At 41.2% G+C, this 19,493-nt stretch overlaps 1 protein-coding gene across 6 annotated transcripts in view; it reads right to left on the minus strand.

Moving 5' to 3' along the window:
- Window positions 1-19,493, minus strand: part of VEPH1 (ventricular zone expressed PH domain containing 1) — a 560,486-nt gene that overhangs the window by 201,911 nt on the left and 339,082 nt on the right. For all 6 annotated transcript variants that reach the window (XM_056565020.1, XM_056565022.1, XM_056565023.1 and 3 more), the window contains one exon: window positions 14,725-15,113. In XM_056565020.1, coding sequence (XP_056420995.1) covers window positions 14,725-15,113 — 389 coding nt within the window. The remainder of the gene's footprint in view (window positions 1-14,724; window positions 15,114-19,493) is intronic.

The following is a 19,493-nucleotide window of genomic DNA, read 5'->3' on the forward strand; positions in this document are numbered from 1 at the left end:
TAACAATATAGTGTTAACAATATATCTCTAACAACGTTTACGTATAGATAATGTTCATGTGACAATCATGAACCCGATCCTGATTCAAGTTAATCCGTTTGCCAGTATCTTCAAGCCACCCACCTGATTGCAACCAACACGTCTCTTTAAGGTTTATCCATGTTTTCTAAGTATTTTTGTAATTTTAACTAATTGATGACGTATCAGGTCATGTGACCTGGGGCTCTTGTATTTTAACTTGTATGATCTGCACAATATGTCAGTCTACGATTAAGCACTTATGAGTGAAACGCGTCAGTCATTGTCCTCTGGTGAGTGATCTCTGTGAATTTTCCAATAAAGAACAAGCTTTTATCCGCATGCCTTGCACTGGACAATCCCTTTCTTCAGTACTTCACACAGTTCAACTTATTCTCTTTACAAAGGTCCATGTTAACCTCACATAGACCACTTGGCTTGCATAGGTTGACTCCAACCTATATTAGACCATGCACTATTTGTGTGGTACCAAAATGGCATGATGGGTCTTGTAATCCTGTCTAACTAAGAGTTGTAGTCTCGCAGAAAAGCAGATGGTTATGTCACAGGGCAGGGTGGTGTAGCTAACCTGGAAGTTCCATGTGAGACCAACATTCTTTTTGTCAAATTAGTTGTCCATGTAGTGCAAAGCACAAGAATAACACCTCTAAACACTAAAGTTATGGGAAAACAACTTGACATTTTACTGAATCTTCTGTGCTAATCCAAATGCAATACAGTCTCTGACACAGGGTGGAATATTTAATCCCTGTTCCTTTAAGATTTGCTTTTACACTATTTATACTGAGTGTAAAATCTCTAGTGTGCTTTTAGTAAAGAAGGTTACTAATGTACATGCAGTTGCAGACACATTACAGTCCAGTTAGCTTGCACTCTGCTGTGTTAGGCCTACACAGGTTAACTTACTCTGGTGCAATACTGTTTACCTACAGAAGGAACACAGCATAGGTCATTGAAGAGATTAGTGTGCACAGGAACCTTGTTTAGCATTATTTTCTCTTTTAGATTATAGTGTTTTTGGAGCTAAAGACTTGAGCACTATGTCTCATAGCGTGGACTGGAGACAACCCTTTAGGCAAAATCCTTCAAACTCTGTACAGGGCTGTGATCACTGTTCATGCAGCCCAGATTTGTCTCATATGATGAAACTTGCAACTGGAAGGATGATGGGACTTGTAACTGGAACAGGACAGTGACTTGATTGCAGGAAGGTTTTTCTTTAACAGAATTTAACATGGAAAGGACACTCTGGCCTAGGTTTATATATGCCTAGCAGCAGCATAGCTAGGAGATGTTACGTGGCAAAAGCCAAACCTAGACTAGTTTTGGGTGAACCTCTCGAGGAGAAGAGGCTGGGCTAGGGATTCTTCAGCCTTCCAGAAGTTTATGCTTAGTTACTGACTGGAAAGCAACATGGGACCTAGGCATCATTCATCTGATATAAAGCATATGCAAATCTTTAACCCTTTGATTCCTATAACTCAGTGTATGCTTTAAATACAATGCAATGTATAAGAGTGGGTATTAACTCACAGTACCCCATATACAGATTGAAAAAAGTTTTCGCAGCCACATGACAACTTCATATGTATGGTAGCTGGAACACAGGTACCAGGATAATACACAAAATCCCAGGGTGGAGTATGCTTTTGCTATAGCAGAGGTTTTTTTGCAAACGCAAAGTAAAAACAAGTTTCCTTGTACTTCTTCACCATCTGGTAATCTTTTATTTTCTTTTTTCAGAGTAAAAAACATAGAGAATTAATACAGCTTTTAACATTTTCATAGCTGAAGTATCTCTAGGTTCTAAAGAGAGTCAGGATCTGATGCGCAATGTTTCAGGGTCCATCCCCTTACTCAACCCTCCACACCGGAGATTTAATGACTGAGAGCACTAACAGACTGAGATTTGTTTGTATATAATACATTTGTACCTTCACTGCAGATGCAGGTGAAGAAACAAATCCCATTCTCCTCCTAGCTAACACCAATCAACTGGCTTTACAGGACTACACAGACCCCTTCATACAGTAAGTCATATGAATTTTTATATTTTTCTAAACATTCTTTTTCATAGGTTAGCATCACCAGTGCCTTCTGAGGGGTTTGTTAGCCGGGATCAGAGTTTAACCTGTTGGGGACGGAGGGTGTACCTATACGCCCTTCGCCCACTCCCGTTCTATACTTTGGCCCTGCATCATAGCAGGTCGAGCCCAGCCTCTAACAACGGCCGGGACCCGGGGCTAATAGCGCGCAGCACTGATTGTAGTGCCGCACGCTATTAACCCTTTAGACGTGGCATTCAAAGTTGAACGCCGCGTCTAAAGTGAAAATAAATTAATGCCGGTTAGCTCAGTGGGCTATTCGGGATCGCCGTGGCGAAATTGCGGCATCCCAAACAGCTGTAGAACAGCAGGAGGGTCCCTACCTTCCTCCTCGCTGTCCGATCGCCGAATGACTGCTCAATGCCTGAGATCTAGGCATGAGCAGTGAAGCGGCAGAATGATTGATCAATGGTTTCCTATGAGAAATGTAAAAGATCAGTGTGTGCAGTATTATAGCCCCCTATGGGAGCTATAACATTGCAAAAAAAGAGTTTTAAAAAAAGTGAATAAAGATCATTTAAAGGGGTATTCCGCCCCTAGACATCTTATCCCCTATCCAAAGGATAGGGGATAAGATGTCAGATCGCCGCGGTGCCGCTGCTGGAGACCCCTGGGATCGCTCTGCACGTAATGATGGGCGGTACAGGGGCTGGAGCATCGTTACGTCACGGCTCCGCCCCTCGTGATGTCATGGTCCGCCCCTTTCAATACAAGTCTATGGGAGGGGGCGTGGCGGTCATCACGCCCCCTCCCATAGACTTGCATTAAGGGGACGGGCCGTGATGTCATGAGGGGTGGAGCCATGACGTCACGCTGCTCCGTCCCCCGTATCGCCCGTCATTACGCACAGAGCAAACTCGCTCTGTGCTGTAATGATAGCGCGGTGCCGCAGCGGGGATCCCAGGGGTCCCCAGCAGCGGGACCGTGGCGATCTGACATCTTATCCCCTATCCTTTGGATAGGGGATAAAATGTCTAGGGGCGGAGTACCCCTTTAAGGGAAAGGCCCTATTAAAAGTTTGAATCATCCCCCTTTTTCCATTAAAAAAGAAAAAACTGTGTAAATAAAAATAAACATATGTGGTATCGCCGTGTAAGGAAATGTCCGAATTACAAAAATATATCGTTAATTAAACCGCACGGTCAATGGCGTACGCGCAAAAAAATTCAAAAGTCCAAAATAGCATCTTTTTGGTCACTTTTTATATTATGAAATAATGAATAAAAAGCGATCAAAAAATCTGATCAATACAAAAATGGTACTGCTAAAAACTTCAGATCACAGTGCAAAAAATGAACCCTCATACTACCCCGTACGCGGAAAAATGTAAAAGTTATAGGGGTCAGAAGATGACAATTTTAAACGTATACATTTTCCTGTGTAGTTACGATTTTTTTCCAGCAGTACAACAAAATCAAACCTATATAAGTAGGGTATCATTTTAATCATATGGACCTACATAATTAAGAGAAGGTGTTATTTTTACCAAAAAATGTACTGCGTAGAAACGGAAGTCCCCAAAAGTTACAAAACCCGTCTGGTTCCATCCGTGCATCATCCACTAAAATGGTTAATGCTACTATCCATACTAATTCCTCTGTATCCATTCCTGCTCCAGTTCCACAAGACATTCTAGATTTATTTACACTTTTTTTCCGATGATTCCATAATCACCATTCTACAGAACACTCCCACAACCAATAGAAGACACTCTGAACAGTTATTTTACACTCCGAACACAGACCTTCTGGGTGTCGACCTTTTCGTTCACATCACCCCTATATCCGATACAGAAGAGAATTTACAAGATAGTCTTCATGCACATAACTCTACCACTTTTTTAGGGCTACCCCCCAATGTTCACGATCCTCCTCTACTACCTTCAGAGATTCCCCCCCTGGAGACAATACACATTGCTCTCCCATTGGGAGGAAAACGAAAAAACAGAGAAAACGAGGATGTAGAGGAGGCAGACATAAGAGATAAAGAAAAGAAAAAAAGACATGGGATAAAGAAAATGTAACTACGGTTAAAATATTCAATCTCTCTTCCTATGTTCTAGAGGAAATAGAGAAGAAAGTTTTGGAGAAAGGTCTCTGTTACTGCCCGACATCCAAGGCAGATAGTTTTGACTTGTTCTTGGAACAACTATGTGAGAAAACTAACCATTAAACGGTTTTTCGCCATTAAAGCACGTAATATTGACTTGCATAATATTATATTAGAACTCCCTCCTATTTCCACCAACCTGTGCCCTAAATCTACTTTCTTTCCTATCCAATCTAAAAGCAGTTTTATTGACACTTTTTCAGCCTTGGTGTCAACTGACCTAGATAATCTCACTAAAACTAACACTTTATACTCCTCTAATTTATCAAACACAGAGACTCAGGCTCTTAACAAATTGTCCAGGAACTCCAACATTATTATTCGCCCAGCAGATAAAGGGGGTGGCATTGTTATCCTAGAAAGGGAGGACTACATAAAAGAGGCCCTCAGATTATTATCTGATACAGCATATTATACACCATTAACTTTTAATCCTACAGATAAATATAAGAATTAACTAAAAACATTGGTTTTAGATGCAATATACAAAAGGTGTTTTAGATAAAGCTGAGCGTGACTACATATTGGTAACAGAGCCCACCTTACCAATTTTTTATTTTCTGCCTAAGGTCCATAAAAATCTAACAAATCCACCGGGCCGCCCAATTATATCTGGGATAAATTCTCTCTCGGACAATTTAGCCCATTACATCGATCTATTACTACAAAAGCATGTTTTTAAACTCGAGTCACATCTCAAAGATACCACAGATTTTATAAAAAATATTTTAAAAGCACCATGGAAAAAAGGACAATTTCTTGTTACAATGGACATTTCATCACTTTACACTGTGATTGACCATGAATTAGGTCTTAAAGCAATCTCCCATTTCCTCGAGCTGGATGGCGATATGCCATCAGCCCAAGTAGATTTTGTTCTAAGGGGACTATGTTTTATACTTACCCACAATTATTTTGAGTTCCAACAGCAAATTTACTCGCAACACATGGGAACAGCAATGGGGTCCAAAGTGGTGCCCAGTTTTGCGAATCTTTTTGTTGGTCTCTTTGAAAAACAAATTATTTATCCCCACCCACTTTTTAAACTTTGTACCTTTTTTAAACGTTACATCGATGATATATTTTTTATTTGGAGCGGTAACCTTGATGATCTTAATGAGTTTTTATCTGCTATTAATACCAACGATTGGGGCCTTAATTTTACACATACCGTTTTTACAGATAATGCTGAATTTTTTGATGTTTTAGTATCCCATTGTGACTCAGAAAAACTGCATACAAATTTTTTTTTTTAAAAGGTTGATAGTAATAGTTATTTAGATTTCTCTAGTGCACACTATACCAAATGGATCACAAACATACCATTTGGCCAGTTTAAACGAATAAGACGCAATTGCACTTTAGAGACAGACTTCCAAGAACAGAGTAATATCCTAAAAGCAAGGTTTCGTGCTAAACATTACCCGAAACAACTGATAGACTACTCCTGTGATAAAGCAAGCAAGCTTACTCAACAGGACTGTCTACAACCTGGCAGACATAACGGTAAACATACGGGTCATTTAACAAAGACTTTTCAACCCGACCATAAGTGGTCTTTCAATTTTATCACCAACTACTGTAGAGAAAACAAAAATATTAAGAACATTTTGTCCAAACACTGGCATACATTATTAAAGGACCCCTATTTGTGTAAACTTCTGCCCCCGGGGCATGGTATCACCTTTAGGAGAAATCGTACTCTTCGGAACATTTTAGCACCCAGTAAACTTAAGACCACTAAACATTCCAAACCTACGTTTTTAGATAAATATGGCAGCTTTAAATGTGGCACTTTGAGATGCAAATGTTGCACACAGATATCCAACAAAATCAATACATTCACCTCTAGAACCACCCAAGAAACATTCCTCATACAGTAATTTTTTAATCTGTAATTCTAGATATGTTATATATATTTTACAGTGCCCTTGTGGCCTTCAATATATCGGGCGCACAACTCAATGTCTACGAGACCGCATCAACAAACACAGGAGCAATACCAACCTCAGCTTTATGCTCCACAGCATTTGGTACAAACCCACAACCCTGATTTCCGAGTGATTTCCATTACCCCTATTGAATGTATTCCAAAGGAAAATTCCCAACGGTTCTCTACTTTTAAACAACGGGAAATTTTTGGGGATATACAAGTTAGGTACTTTAATGCCCTTTGGTCTTAATTAACTCATTGAGTGTTCACTGTGAGAGCCCTGGCGGCCATGTTTTATTCTGTATATATAACTATCTGATCTACTTTTTACCTATATATATATATGTATATATTTTTCTAACCATTGTTATTTATTTATACATTCTGTTGCTCTTTATCCATGCCTAATACCATGACAGCTCAGCTGTAAACTATATGTATAAAAACCACTTTCGAATATAGGTGTGATTTACATTAATGGAGGCATAATATATAATTGATTTATAATTTTAACGCTGGTTTTTATATATTTATTAATTCTCTCTATATATTTATATGCATACATGAATCTCCCCTATGGTTTTTATGGATATGTGTATGCCCTTTATATCGCTACACTCTATATTTTAGTATTTGGTGCACATTCACTGGAGTTGGACTGGTGCTGCCACTCCAGTTTGTAGGTGCTTTTGCTGCTACCACCTTGCACTCTATATTTATATATTGGTATGAATTCTATTTGGTAACACTGATGTTCTTTACACTTAACAATATATATTATGAGATTTTTTTTATATATTTTATGGAGAGATAATTATACGCTATTTATAGATGTATTATGCATATATTTTTTACATTTGTTTACACTTTTTATAGAGAGATATTTATACGCTATTTATAAATGTATCATGCATACACAATTGTGTTGTGCAAATATTGCCACTGCACACTTTATTCATCCTTGCTGCTACTACTTATTCACCCTTGCTGCTACCACTTTTCACCTTATACTTACCGTATATTCTATGATTCAATGCCATCCCCAGTGTACATTGCATGACTTCCTTATGTTGTATGTAGCAACATCATGTTGGTTAACTATGCATCCCTATCTATATGCTAGTCCCTATAATCCTTATGGCTTAAATTTCACTAAAACTAACTCACTGCCTAGACTTTATGACCAGCTACTAATTCTAAATTAGCCTCTGATATTTGTTCTTTTGTTTCCTTGTCTTATCAGGAACGCTGCGGGGAGCCTGCGATTTCACAGGACTTTCTCCTCTGACAGCGGCGAGTCTGCCCACGTGTTCCCCGGCCCCTGGCAACACGTCCTTAGTTACATAGCAAACAGTCCTGTCAGCACATGGTTACACACTCAGCTACGCTGTCTTTGTTTATGGTTCAGTGAACCTCGCTCTCATGTATCCCTACCGGGGCATGGAAGCTGAGGACTTGCTGTGACCTTTAGTTACATAATTGTAACAGTGTTGAATGCACAAATTTTTTACGGATGTTTGTTCCTATATACGGATTATAATTATATTTAACATCTGTAAATGCTCTTATATTGTTTCTCATAATATGGAATGCTTATTATGTAACGTGCTTAGTTCCGCCCACCTTAAGTGGGTGTTTATGTTTGTATACAGTGACCCCTCGACCTACGATGGCCCCGACATACGATAATTTCAACATGCGATGTTCTCTCAGAGGCCATCGCATGTTGAAGGCAGCATCAACATACAATGCTTTTTTATGTCGGTGCCATCGCATAAACGGCTATCCGGCAGCGCTGACTGCTTCCGGCGCGTCCTCTTCAGGATCCTCTGCATCGTCGGCGCTCTCCATCGACGTCATCACGTCACTGCGCACGCTGTCCCGTCATCCAATAGGAGCGGCGTGCGTAGCGACGTGATGGCGGCGATGGAGAGCGCAGATGCCGGGGAAGCAGAGGCCTTGCCAGAGCGTCGGGGACACCTCGGGGACGCAGCGACAGCGATGGACGGCGACATCCCGGGCAGCGGTGACGAGCGGTGACGGTCCGGTGCGGCGGGGACAGGTGAGTACAACTTCCTCTAACAGTAGTCTACAACCTGCGGACCTCCAGATGTTGCACAACTACAACACCCAGCATGCTGGGTGTTGTAGTTTTGCAACATCTGGAGGTCCGCAGGTTGTAGACCACTGTCCTATACTTTACATTGCACGGATCCCTCAACATGCGATGGTTTCAACAAACGATGGTCCGTTTGGAACGGATTACGATCGTATGTTGAGGGACCACTGTATATAGCACCCCTGGTGCTACTGTGTGAATGCCAATCTGAGGAAGGAGGAAATACCCTCTGAAACGCGTCATTGGAAGCTCTATTAATAAACGCAGTGCCTCCGGGCACTTTACTTTCCATACATATTCGTGTTTCATTAACCTGGATCTGGGAACAGCGCCTAGACAAGGTTCCGTTTTTTTCTCTCTTCATTTCTTCTTGATCATACGGGAGAAGATTTCATCCTCTCCTGTTGGACCCTGGGCCGTGCAGTTCTCTTCCACATGCTGAGTAACCCTAAGGGGTGATGTGCCTATTTATACATACTTCCGGTGAGCAGCCATTTTATAGATTTGCGGATCCCTTAGTCTCTGATTGGGACACAGATACCCTGGGTAATACACGAGGCACAGCCCTCTCCCCTTTTTTCTTTTTCCAAAAGTTACAAAATGGCATTTTTTCTTCAATTTTGTCACACAATGATTTTTTTTTCGGTTTCGCCATAGATTTTTGGGTAAAATGACTAATGTAATTACAAAGTAAAATGGGTGTTGCAAAAAATAAGCTATCATATAGATTTTTAGGTGCAAAATTGGAAGGGTTATGATTTTTAAAAGGTAAGGAGGAAAAAACGAATGTGCAAAAATGGAAAAACCCTCCGTCCCCAAGGTGTTAATCTAATCCAGGCGTTAGAGTAGGGTGCCAAATCAATGAAACATCTGATGTGCATTGTGTGGGCACCACTCTTGAAACTACAATACCTTTGCACCGAACTATTCCCTACATGTGCTGTAAATGTATGGCACAGTCCAGGAAGGACACCACTGGGTCAGCACTAGGGGCACCATGATGTGTCAGCACTAGGGGCACCATGATATTGCACAGGATCATTAACAGAGGGCAGTGGTGATCAAACAGGCTTGAGAAGAGGAACAGTATGTTCTGCTGTACAATTATATGGAAAGCTTCCATCCATTCTTGTGATGGCAACGAAAATGTTCCTTGGTGTGTATATAATAATTATAGAAAGTGAAGCAATGCTAAAAACATAAATTAGAGTAACAAATTATGTAAAAACATTCACAGGTGGCTTTAATGTTCAAAATGAAAAATACACAAACAATAAAATTTGTCCAGTTTTAATTTACAAAGAATTCCATTATATCCAGCTAAAAATAATAATTCATCTATTGTCAGCTACAATGAGGTAGAGCTGTCTTCCCAATGTAATCCATGCACCTCCTGGTTCCTAAATATATTTCCAATGAGTCATGTACATCAGTCAAACTACACTACGAGATGTTTGTTGAAGAAATTTCCAAGAAATTTTATGAGAATAAAAGCTTTGAAACTTAGCCAGACAGAAAGAGAAAAATAAACAAAAAGCATGTCAAATTTTTTTCTTGCAATCGGTCTCGATTGAGATAGTTGCTGAAAATGAATAAATAGAAATATTTAACAGCTATTGTCCAAGACAGCTTGTGTTGGACAGTTGCAGGTCAATGATAGAATCACTCACTGGCTTTTACACTTTGGCAGTACTTAGCACATGACAGACATATCTGTCTCAAGTTTGTAATTGGTGTAATATGTGTGGTCTTTAGGTATCATCACTCATATTAAGCAAATCTTATGTGACTTGACTTTTTTCCTGTGAGTATGCAGAAGCTCAGTTGACTTACGTGTCATTGCCAACAGATTCTAGTCCTTATAAATCGTCATTAATCGGATTTGCTATTCAGGATTTCTATTTAGAAGCGAAAATTAAAATTTTGCAAATATACACAAGAAGAAAATGGAAGACAGCAACAGGTCCCAGCCACCCTGCAAGTGAACCTCCAGACAGGGTCACCATCAGGGGGGTACAACTGATAACCCAGTAAGGGGCCCAGACCTCAGGGGAGCCCGGCTGGTCCAGACACTTTTTTTTATGTTAACGAGTCAGTGAGGGACAGTTACACTAATGTACACACTGATTGACTGACTGTACAGTCAGTCAATCAGTCCACACGATGTGCCGCACGTACCTCTCAAGCGCATTTGGCCGCCATCTCTTTCAAACAGAACTGACCGCCGCGAGGTACGCACGCTGCACTATGCATGCTGTCCTGACGTCTCCTAGCGCTGTGATATCTGGTCGGAGCCCGGAGGAACCGAGCACAACAGAGAGAAGCAGTCTGCTGGCTTCAGTCTGCAGAAGAAGAGAGCTGCACCCCAAAAGACTAGCCTGGCCAGAGGAGGACACTGGACAGAGGTTACTGTTACAGTGGAAAAGGAAAAAATTGATTTGATATGATTTGGGGCCTGGGGCAGAAATTGCAATGGAAGGCAGATGGAAGAGGGGTCTACAAAAACTTTATGGGGGCAACTATTAACAGAGGGGCCTACCCAAACTATATGGGGCCCCCATAAAGTTTGGGTAGGCCCCTCTGTTAATAGTTACCCCCACATAGATTGGGTTGGCCCCTCTGTTAATAGTTGCCTGTATGTATAGTTTGGGTATGTCCCTCTGTCAATAAGTGCCCCTATTAACAGAAGGGCCTAACCAAACTATATAAAGCAATACCGACTGACTCAAATATACATTTTATTGCATAACCCCTTAAGGACACAGTTTTAAGCACTTTTGAAGCACGCTCAGGAGCTGAGTGTGCTTTATACCCGGTGGGTTCCATCTGTACTCAGCAGCCAGGACCCACGGCTAATGCCAGATATCACCGATCAGGCAGATGTCCAGCATTAACCCTTTAGATGCGATGATCAAAGTTGATCACAGCGTCTAAATGCAGGAAATGGTAACAAATGTGAATAAGCCCCTTCCCTAATAAAAGTGCGATTCACCCCCCTTTTCAAATAAAATGTTGTAAACAAAAATAAATATTTATATATGTTTTATTGCCGTCTTTAACAATTTCTAAACAATTTAAAGATTACCACTTGGTCAATGGCATAAGCGTATAAAAATACCAAAGTCCAAAATTCTTTATTTTTTGCCACCATAAATTTTATTTATAAAAACAATCAAAAAGTTCCATCAAAACAAAAATGGTACCGATAAAAACTATAGATCACAGCACAAAAAAATGAGCCCTCATACATCCCTGTATACCGAAAAAAAAAAAAAATGATAGGGGTCAGAATAGAATTTTAAGACTGCAGATTTTTGTACAAAAAGGTATGATTGGTTTTAGTACACAGAATTAATCAATAACAGTATGATGGTAATATGTATGGTGGCAATATTTCCCCCCATTATTGAGCTGTGTAAGTGCCCGACGATTTCTTTTTTTTATTGTTTCCCGAAGTGCAACGTTTCGGCCGAAACTTCGGGTAACAATAAAAGACTACAGCTTTTTGCATTCCACTGGAGTCTGTCATCTAAATGCTGTGACCTATTTTCCTGGGACCATTATGCAAATAGTTATAATGACCTTTCTTTCATTCTTTCAAAGATATGGAGTTTTGTTTCCTTTTCTTGTTGACAGCAGATGTGTAGGCTACTGTCCACTAGTCTGCTTTCTTAAGCAGTGGTCGGGGTGACATCATTCACTCTTCAGACGACCACTGTGAGTGCAGAAGCCCTAATCTGTATGTTTACTTTATAGTTGACCACTGCCTGGCTACTGAGGGAGGGGGGCTCTCTTATTACCATGGTCTATGGTTTACTCTGTCATTCAAAGGCATTTCAGAGGAATCATAGTTATAAAACCAGTTGGGAACAGGGATCCAAGGCACCATGGTGTCCCAGCTGGCTTGTCACATTCCCCCAGTCTTTTTTGAAAGATCTCTCCCTATGCACAAATAAGGAGAGACCTACAAATTAAGGCCAGCAAGGCAAAGAGAAGCCATCTGGGGCTGTTCTAGTTACTCTGGACCACAGCTTCAAAGTTATAAGAGAACATGTTCCAGTTTCATGAAAGTTATGATAGGTTCCAGACTACACAAAGGGTTTTGTTGTCTATTCTATAACCTTGCAAGACTGTTTACAGAGCTTAATTATATGAAATCTATATTGTCACATACAATGGCTCAGATGTATATATTTTCTGTTTAGTAAGAACCAACAAGCACAGTCATTTCAGCAATTGCATATATTACCTAGCCTAACCCTGTTGTGGCATACAAATGTACAGTGGGGGAGATTTATCAAAATCTGTCCAGAGGAAAAGTTGTTGAGTTGCCCATAGCAACCAATCAGATCGCTTCTTTCATTCTTCAGAGGCCTTTTCAGAAATGAAAGAAGCGATCTGACTCAGCAATATTTCCTCTAGACAGGTTTTGATGAATCTCCCCAATATGTCTAAATATTTTACTGGTGATCATAGGTATGTAACATGTCCAGGAGCCCGGCCCAAAGGTTACTTGAAAAATATTGACATCTTAATATTTCCTTGTTTACAATATGTTTGGTGGACAGCTTGATATAATATTGTTAAGCATCTCAAAGGAATTCATCACTTTTTATTCCACTTGCTTAGTTAAGGATGTTTGTGACACATATAAACATTAAAGGGAATCTCTGTTACAAGACATCTTATCCCCTATCCCTACCCCCACAATTTCCTGCCTGGCGCCTTGGTGTTTAGAACTCCAGCTCTCCTAGCGTTCTTAAGAGTCCATGGTTGACACGTCCCTCCATTTATCTTTATGGGAGAGCCGGTGATGCAGCGTCATGGAGGGGGGGGGGGGTGCTCCATGCATGAGGATTACTAGGGTGCCAGGCATGGGATCAGGGGGGAGGGGGGGTCTCAGCAGTCCGACCCCACGCAATCAGACACTTTTCCATTTTCCTGTGGCTAGGGGATAAGATGTCCTGTGCTGGAGTTCATTGTTAAACAAAATGGACGTAAAAGCACAAATAACCTAAAGCAATGAATTAGACCCCTTGTCAGATGAAACTGAGGACAGAACTCTGTGTGGGGCAGTCAGGGTCTTATAGAACAAACTCAGCAAAGCATTTCTTTGGACCTTATTTTGTACTAATGGGACATTGAACTGCCCACTACTACAACATCATTGCTTACTACTATGTAAAGATTTCTTCTGAATAGAGATAAGGGGCCAAGCCCATATTCCAACTTATCATTGTAAAGAATGTTCATGTGCTTTAAAGGGGTTGTCCAGTGAAAACTTAAAAAAAAATTAATGTGCCAGGTGCCCTGTTTGTGACCGGAGAATCTGCTGCCAAGATAACTGGTGGGACACTGCTCCAGCCAATGACTGGCATAGTGGCAATTACGTCTCCAGTTTTAGGAAGCAGACTGTCAGAAAAAACTGGAGACTACAAGGGAGAAAGAAAGTTGAGTTAAATGTTTTTTCTTTTATATGCCATCCTGGGTAGATTAGTCAAAGTTTTCAACTGTATAATAAAGCAGAGACAAGAAAAAAAGATCAGCTCACCAATAATGCAGCTTCTAGTGGATACCAGCACAACCTCCCTCGTGGAAGCTAACGGACAGATGCTGGAGCCGTGTCTCTAGGTGAGGCAATCAGCAGAGGACAAGGATGAAGTTCCGGCTCCCAGTCAGTAAAATCCAAGGTTTATTTAAATCATGTTAAAATCGAAGTGTAACAAACAAATAAAGAAATAAAATACAAATGAAACGCAGCAACGCGTTTCGACTTGTTACCAAGTAGAAACGCGTTGATGCATTTCTTTTGTACTTTTATTTCTTTATTTGTTTGTTACACTTGGATTTTAACATTATTTAAATAAACCTTGGATTTTACCGACTGGGAGCCGGAAGTTCATCCTTGTCTTCAATAACCCCTTTAAATGGGAACTGTAAACTAATGTGACCTACTATTTCATCGCTGACTTCAGATCACAGTCCTTGTTAGCTGCTCCTAGATATTAAAGGGGTACTCTGGTGGAAAACAAATGTTTTCAAATCTACTGGTGCCAAAAAGTTATACAGATTTGTATAGACTCCCATAGACTTGCATTGAGGGGGCGGAGCGTGATGTCACAAGGAGTGGTCATCACGCTACACACGTGGTCGTCACACTACACACTCGGAGCCTTCAGCGCTATGGAGAGCTCACAAAAGGTGGGTGCGAAATGACAGATTGCGGGGGTCCCCAGCGGCAGGACCCCCGCGATCACGCATCTTATCCCCTATCCTTTGGTTAGGGGATAAGATGTATTACGGCCAGAGTACCCCTTTAAGTTTACTCATGGTTGTCATGCATATTCTGAGGTAGAAATAGACTGTGTGAAAATACCCTTATTATATTTTGCTTTCATAATGAATGGTGCCGTTCTTACCTTCAATGACACACTGATCAGGAACTGGAATTTTCTTTCCCATTTCAGTCACATAGATTTTTAATTTACTCATGTTTTCCTTCAGATGTAAAAAAAGTTCATCATGTTCATTTTGCGCTTCTTTAAATGTGTTTAATGCACTTTGGTTTTCTTGATTTGGCTCTGTCTCTCCTTTTGTCTCAGTACAGTTCCTCAATGGGTCTAAACATGAAGTTCTGTTCACCTGGGAGTTTAGAATGTCTAAGCCAGATGGTAATCTTTCATCATCTTGATTCAGAAACAATTGCGAAAAAGTAATTAGGCCGAGAACGTCATTATATTCAGTGTCTTGTCTACTGTCCAGATTTAAACATTTTCTGCTTGATGAATTCAATGCCAAATGTTTTGACCTGTAAAAGAAACATAATTATGTTGTAAGGATATCTAAGGTGAAGTATACTTTAGAGCAACATGCATTATATCTCTGAGAAGTATTAGTAATGATTTGGCAATATTATTTGATATACTATAAATATACTGGTAGTTCATAGATATGTAGTCACAAACATATAGTGTTATAATTATATATATATATATATATATATATATATATATGTACACACAAACACATAAACTACAAACCATCATTTAGGGTTATCTCTGGGATCCAACATGTTTTGCTGTTAGATGACTACTTTTTCATATGAAATGAACTGAATTGCCATGCAATGTGCCTCACTGTGCACATTGTCCAAATATAGTCCTGCTCTTCTCTTATGAAGTATATGGAACTTACCTCCGAAGTAAGAATCAGTTTAAAAATTTACCTCTTCTCCTACTATAGTAGTTATGCCACTGTGACCCAACAAGTTGAAAGCCTTTGGTTCTTTACAGTATACTATGTTTATCGACAGGGCCGGATTAAAGTAAAAATAGGCCTGGTGGCCTGCAAAAACGGCCCGCACAGACCGACCGGCACCCGATCACCGCAACTCCCTACTCTCCAGGGCTCACCGCAGAGCTGAAGAGAGAGAGAGAGAGAGAGAGACACTGCCTCACAGCTGTACAGCCTCTGCGGTCTGGATCTTTACTCCATGTGAGTGGAGTTGCATCCAATCTGACAGTCTCCGACCTGCAGAGGCGGCCATCGGTGTGAAAAAGGTCAGAAAGTGACGAGCTTTGTAGATAAGTCCCAGTGGCCGGGCCTGGCTCAGGCTGCATTCAGTCACTAACTGTACACCAGTGACTGTGCTGTGCCCTCTGCCGTATATATATTTAAATATTGTAGTATATGCTGTATGGGCCCGGCCAGCCAGAGAACACAGCACAGTCATTGATATACAGCAGTGTTTCCCAACCAGGGTTCCTCCAGCTGTTGCAAAACTACAATTACCAGTTTGCCGTAGTTATCGTTTTGCAACAGCTGGAGGCACCCTGGTTGGGAAACACTGATCTACAGTGACATAATACTGTTGGGCTATATACATCAGCTGTGCTGTGCTGTTCCCACTGCACTGGCTTCTATGCGCATATCTATATCTATCTATCTATCTATCTATCTATATATATGCATGTATATTGTAGCCAGGGCAGTGGGTACACCACAGTTAATGTATATAGCCCAGCAGTGTTATGTCACTGTATATCAATGACTGTGCTGTGTTCTCTGCCCTGCCTGGCCCATATTTTATATATATATATATATATATATATATATATATATATATATATTAACCAGGGCAGTGGGTACAGCACAGTCGATGTATATAGCCCCGCAGTATTATGTCCTTGCTCTCGCTGGCCTATGCTGGCCGGCCTATACATTATTATTTATAATAATAAAAAAAAAAAGTAAATACATGTGATTAATAAAAGTTTGAATCACCCCCTTTTCTCATTTTTCAAATGAAATAATGTAAAAAAAAACCACTATAAACATATGTGGTATCACCACGTGTGCAAATGTCTGAACTAATATAATGTTAATTGAGTTACACAGTGAAAGGCAAAAGCGTGAAAAAATATCAAAATCCAGAAGTGCGAATTTTTGGTCCAAAAATAAAACATGGTCAAAAGTTGTCATCAAAATAAAAATGGTCCTGATAAAAACTTCAGATCACAGCACAAAAAAATGAGCCCTCATATAGCCCTGTGTACTTTTTTTTAAAGTAGTTAAATAGAAATAACCTATATAAATGGGGATCATTTTAATTGTATGGACCTACAAAATAAAGATTAAGTCTTTTTACCGAAAAGTGCACTGCGTAAAAACGGACGCACCCCAAAAGTTGCTAAATGGTATTTTTTTTTACATTTTGCCCTCCTTGTATACTGGTATTATTGGTGATTGTGGTCTCGATGCACTGGACAGAATTTACCATCTCACAGACGATCGGATCACTATGTGACGTCTGCAGAAAATGATGCAGGGGCCTCATGTTCGAGTTCCGCCTGAGGCCTCACAAATTCTAGAGCTGTCTCTGGTTAACAGTAAAAGATGGCTGGCCTTGCTATGTCCCAGGCCAGCCCACAGGCTTACCTATGGCCCTGGTGGTGACGTGGCTGCGTAACCCGCTGACCTGCGTGCCCCACATGACATCAGGGTAGCGTAGGAGACTCCTCCCCCCGTTCGGCCAGCGGCCGCCAAGTTTAAAAATCTGCTGTGTGTGCTGTAGCTGCCACCTGCCTGAGGTCCCGCCGCCGGCGCACATTACTCTCTGCCCCAGGAGTTTTCCCCCAAAGGTATCACTAGTCCACCAGGCATAAACTGACTTGCCATTCAGGTGCACAGAAAAGTTAGATGACAATTTCTCACTTAGCTTTTTCATGCTCCTGAATGGCATATCTGCTTATAATAGCTCAGCTGTTATAGACAGCTTTGATTATATGTTATAGGGAAATATGTCTATAATAGCTGAGCTATGATAAGCAGATATGCCATTCAGGAGAAGGAAAAAGCTAGGTGAGAAATTGTCCCCTAGCTTTTCTGGGCTCCTGAATGGCATATCTGCTTATCATAGCTCAGCTATTATAGATAGATTTTCCTATAACTTTTAGTCAAATCTGTCTAGAATAGCTGAGCTATGATAAGCAGATATGCCATTCAGGAGCATGAAAAAGCTAAGTGAGAAATTGTCATCTAACTTTTCTGGGCTCCTGAATGGCATATTTGCTTATCATAGTTCAGCTATTATAGACAGCTTTGACTATATGTTATAGGCAAATCTGTCTATAATAGCTGTGCTATTATAAGCAACTATGCCATTCACGAACCCAGAAAAGCTAGGTAAAAAATGTTTCACCTAGCTTTTAAGCTGAGCTATTATAAACAGATATGCCATTCAGGAGCATAAAAAAATAGGTGTGAAGAGCTTTTCCTTGTTTCTGAATGACATAACTGTACTACTTAATGCAGTGCTGGGTGATTGCTGCGCCTAAAATGTTTTCCTACCAATTCTGCATAAACGGTATACGTCTGGAAGGAATCGTCACAGCGGTGTGAGCCAGATAGAAAATAAAATACAAGAGGACGACGCTGATTATAGGAGATATTGCTTGTGAGTCCCACTAAGAAATGGCATTATAACCATTTGGGCACTATAGATAGGCGGGGTTCACACTTGTGAAAATTAAAATTGTTTAAAGGGGCACTCCGACGCTTAGACATCTTATCCCCTATCCAAAGGGATAAGATGCCTGATCCACCGCTGGGGACCCCCGGGATCTTGCATGCGGCACCCCATTTGTAATCAATCCCGGCCCCGTTTGATGTCACGCTCCGCCCCTCAATGCAAGCCTACGGGAGGGGGCGTGACAGCTATCACGCCCCCTCCCATAGGCTTGCATTGAGGGGCGGAGCGTGAGGTCACACGGGGGCGGAGGCGTGACGTCACGCGCCATCGGCCCTGTGGTTGCCGGTAATCAGACCCGGAGCGAACATGCTCCGGGGACTGATTACAAACGGGGTGCCGCGTGCAAGATCCCGGGGGTCCCCAGCGTCGGGACTCCCACGATCAGGCATCTTATCCCCTATCCTTTGGATAGGGGATAAGATGTCTAAGCACCGGAGTACCCCTTTAAAGTGCATCTGTCGTATGTTTGTTTCACACTGCCGTTGTGCCCCGTCCTTAAAAGGGTACTCCGCTGCTCAGCGTTTGGAACAAACTGTTCTGAACGCTGGAGCAGGAAGCTTGTGGCGTCATTGCCCCACCCCCTCATGACATCATGCCCTGCCCCCTCAATGCAAGTCTATGGGAGGGGGTGTGACATCACGAGCTTCCAGTGCCAGCTCCAGTGTTCGGAACAGTTTGTTCCAAACACTGAGCAGCGGAGTACCCCTTTAAACGGCCGTTAGGCCCTTTTTATTTTAGCCTTTAACGGCAGTTTTTGAGATGGGGCACAACGTGCAATAACGGGTCCCAATGGATCCCATTTACTATAATGGGGTCCATAGGGCGCCATTATTTTGTAACGGGACTAGCAGGAGAAGAAGTCATTTTTCTCCCTCTATTCCCCGTGTGCTAACAGCAGTGTGAAAGAAGCCTTATGCATATGAAATTACTAGCATAGCCATAAAAGATGTTGGTGTATGGATACTTTACATATCTTCATAGATGTTGTTTGATCCTTTATTTCGCTAAAAAAATTAAAACATTTTTTAGGGGTGCATTGAGTGTCAAAGAGGTGTGGCTAGGGTGTGCTAAGGCAACACTTCTCCGCGCCTTCTTTGACACATGCATCCCCTATGCACTATGAATAGGGATTGTGGTTCACAAGTGGCAACACGTCAC

Source organism: Hyla sarda, chromosome 3 (genome assembly GCF_029499605.1).
Source record: "Hyla sarda isolate aHylSar1 chromosome 3, aHylSar1.hap1, whole genome shotgun sequence".
In the NCBI taxonomy this organism is placed as follows: Eukaryota; Metazoa; Chordata; class Amphibia; order Anura; family Hylidae; genus Hyla; species Hyla sarda.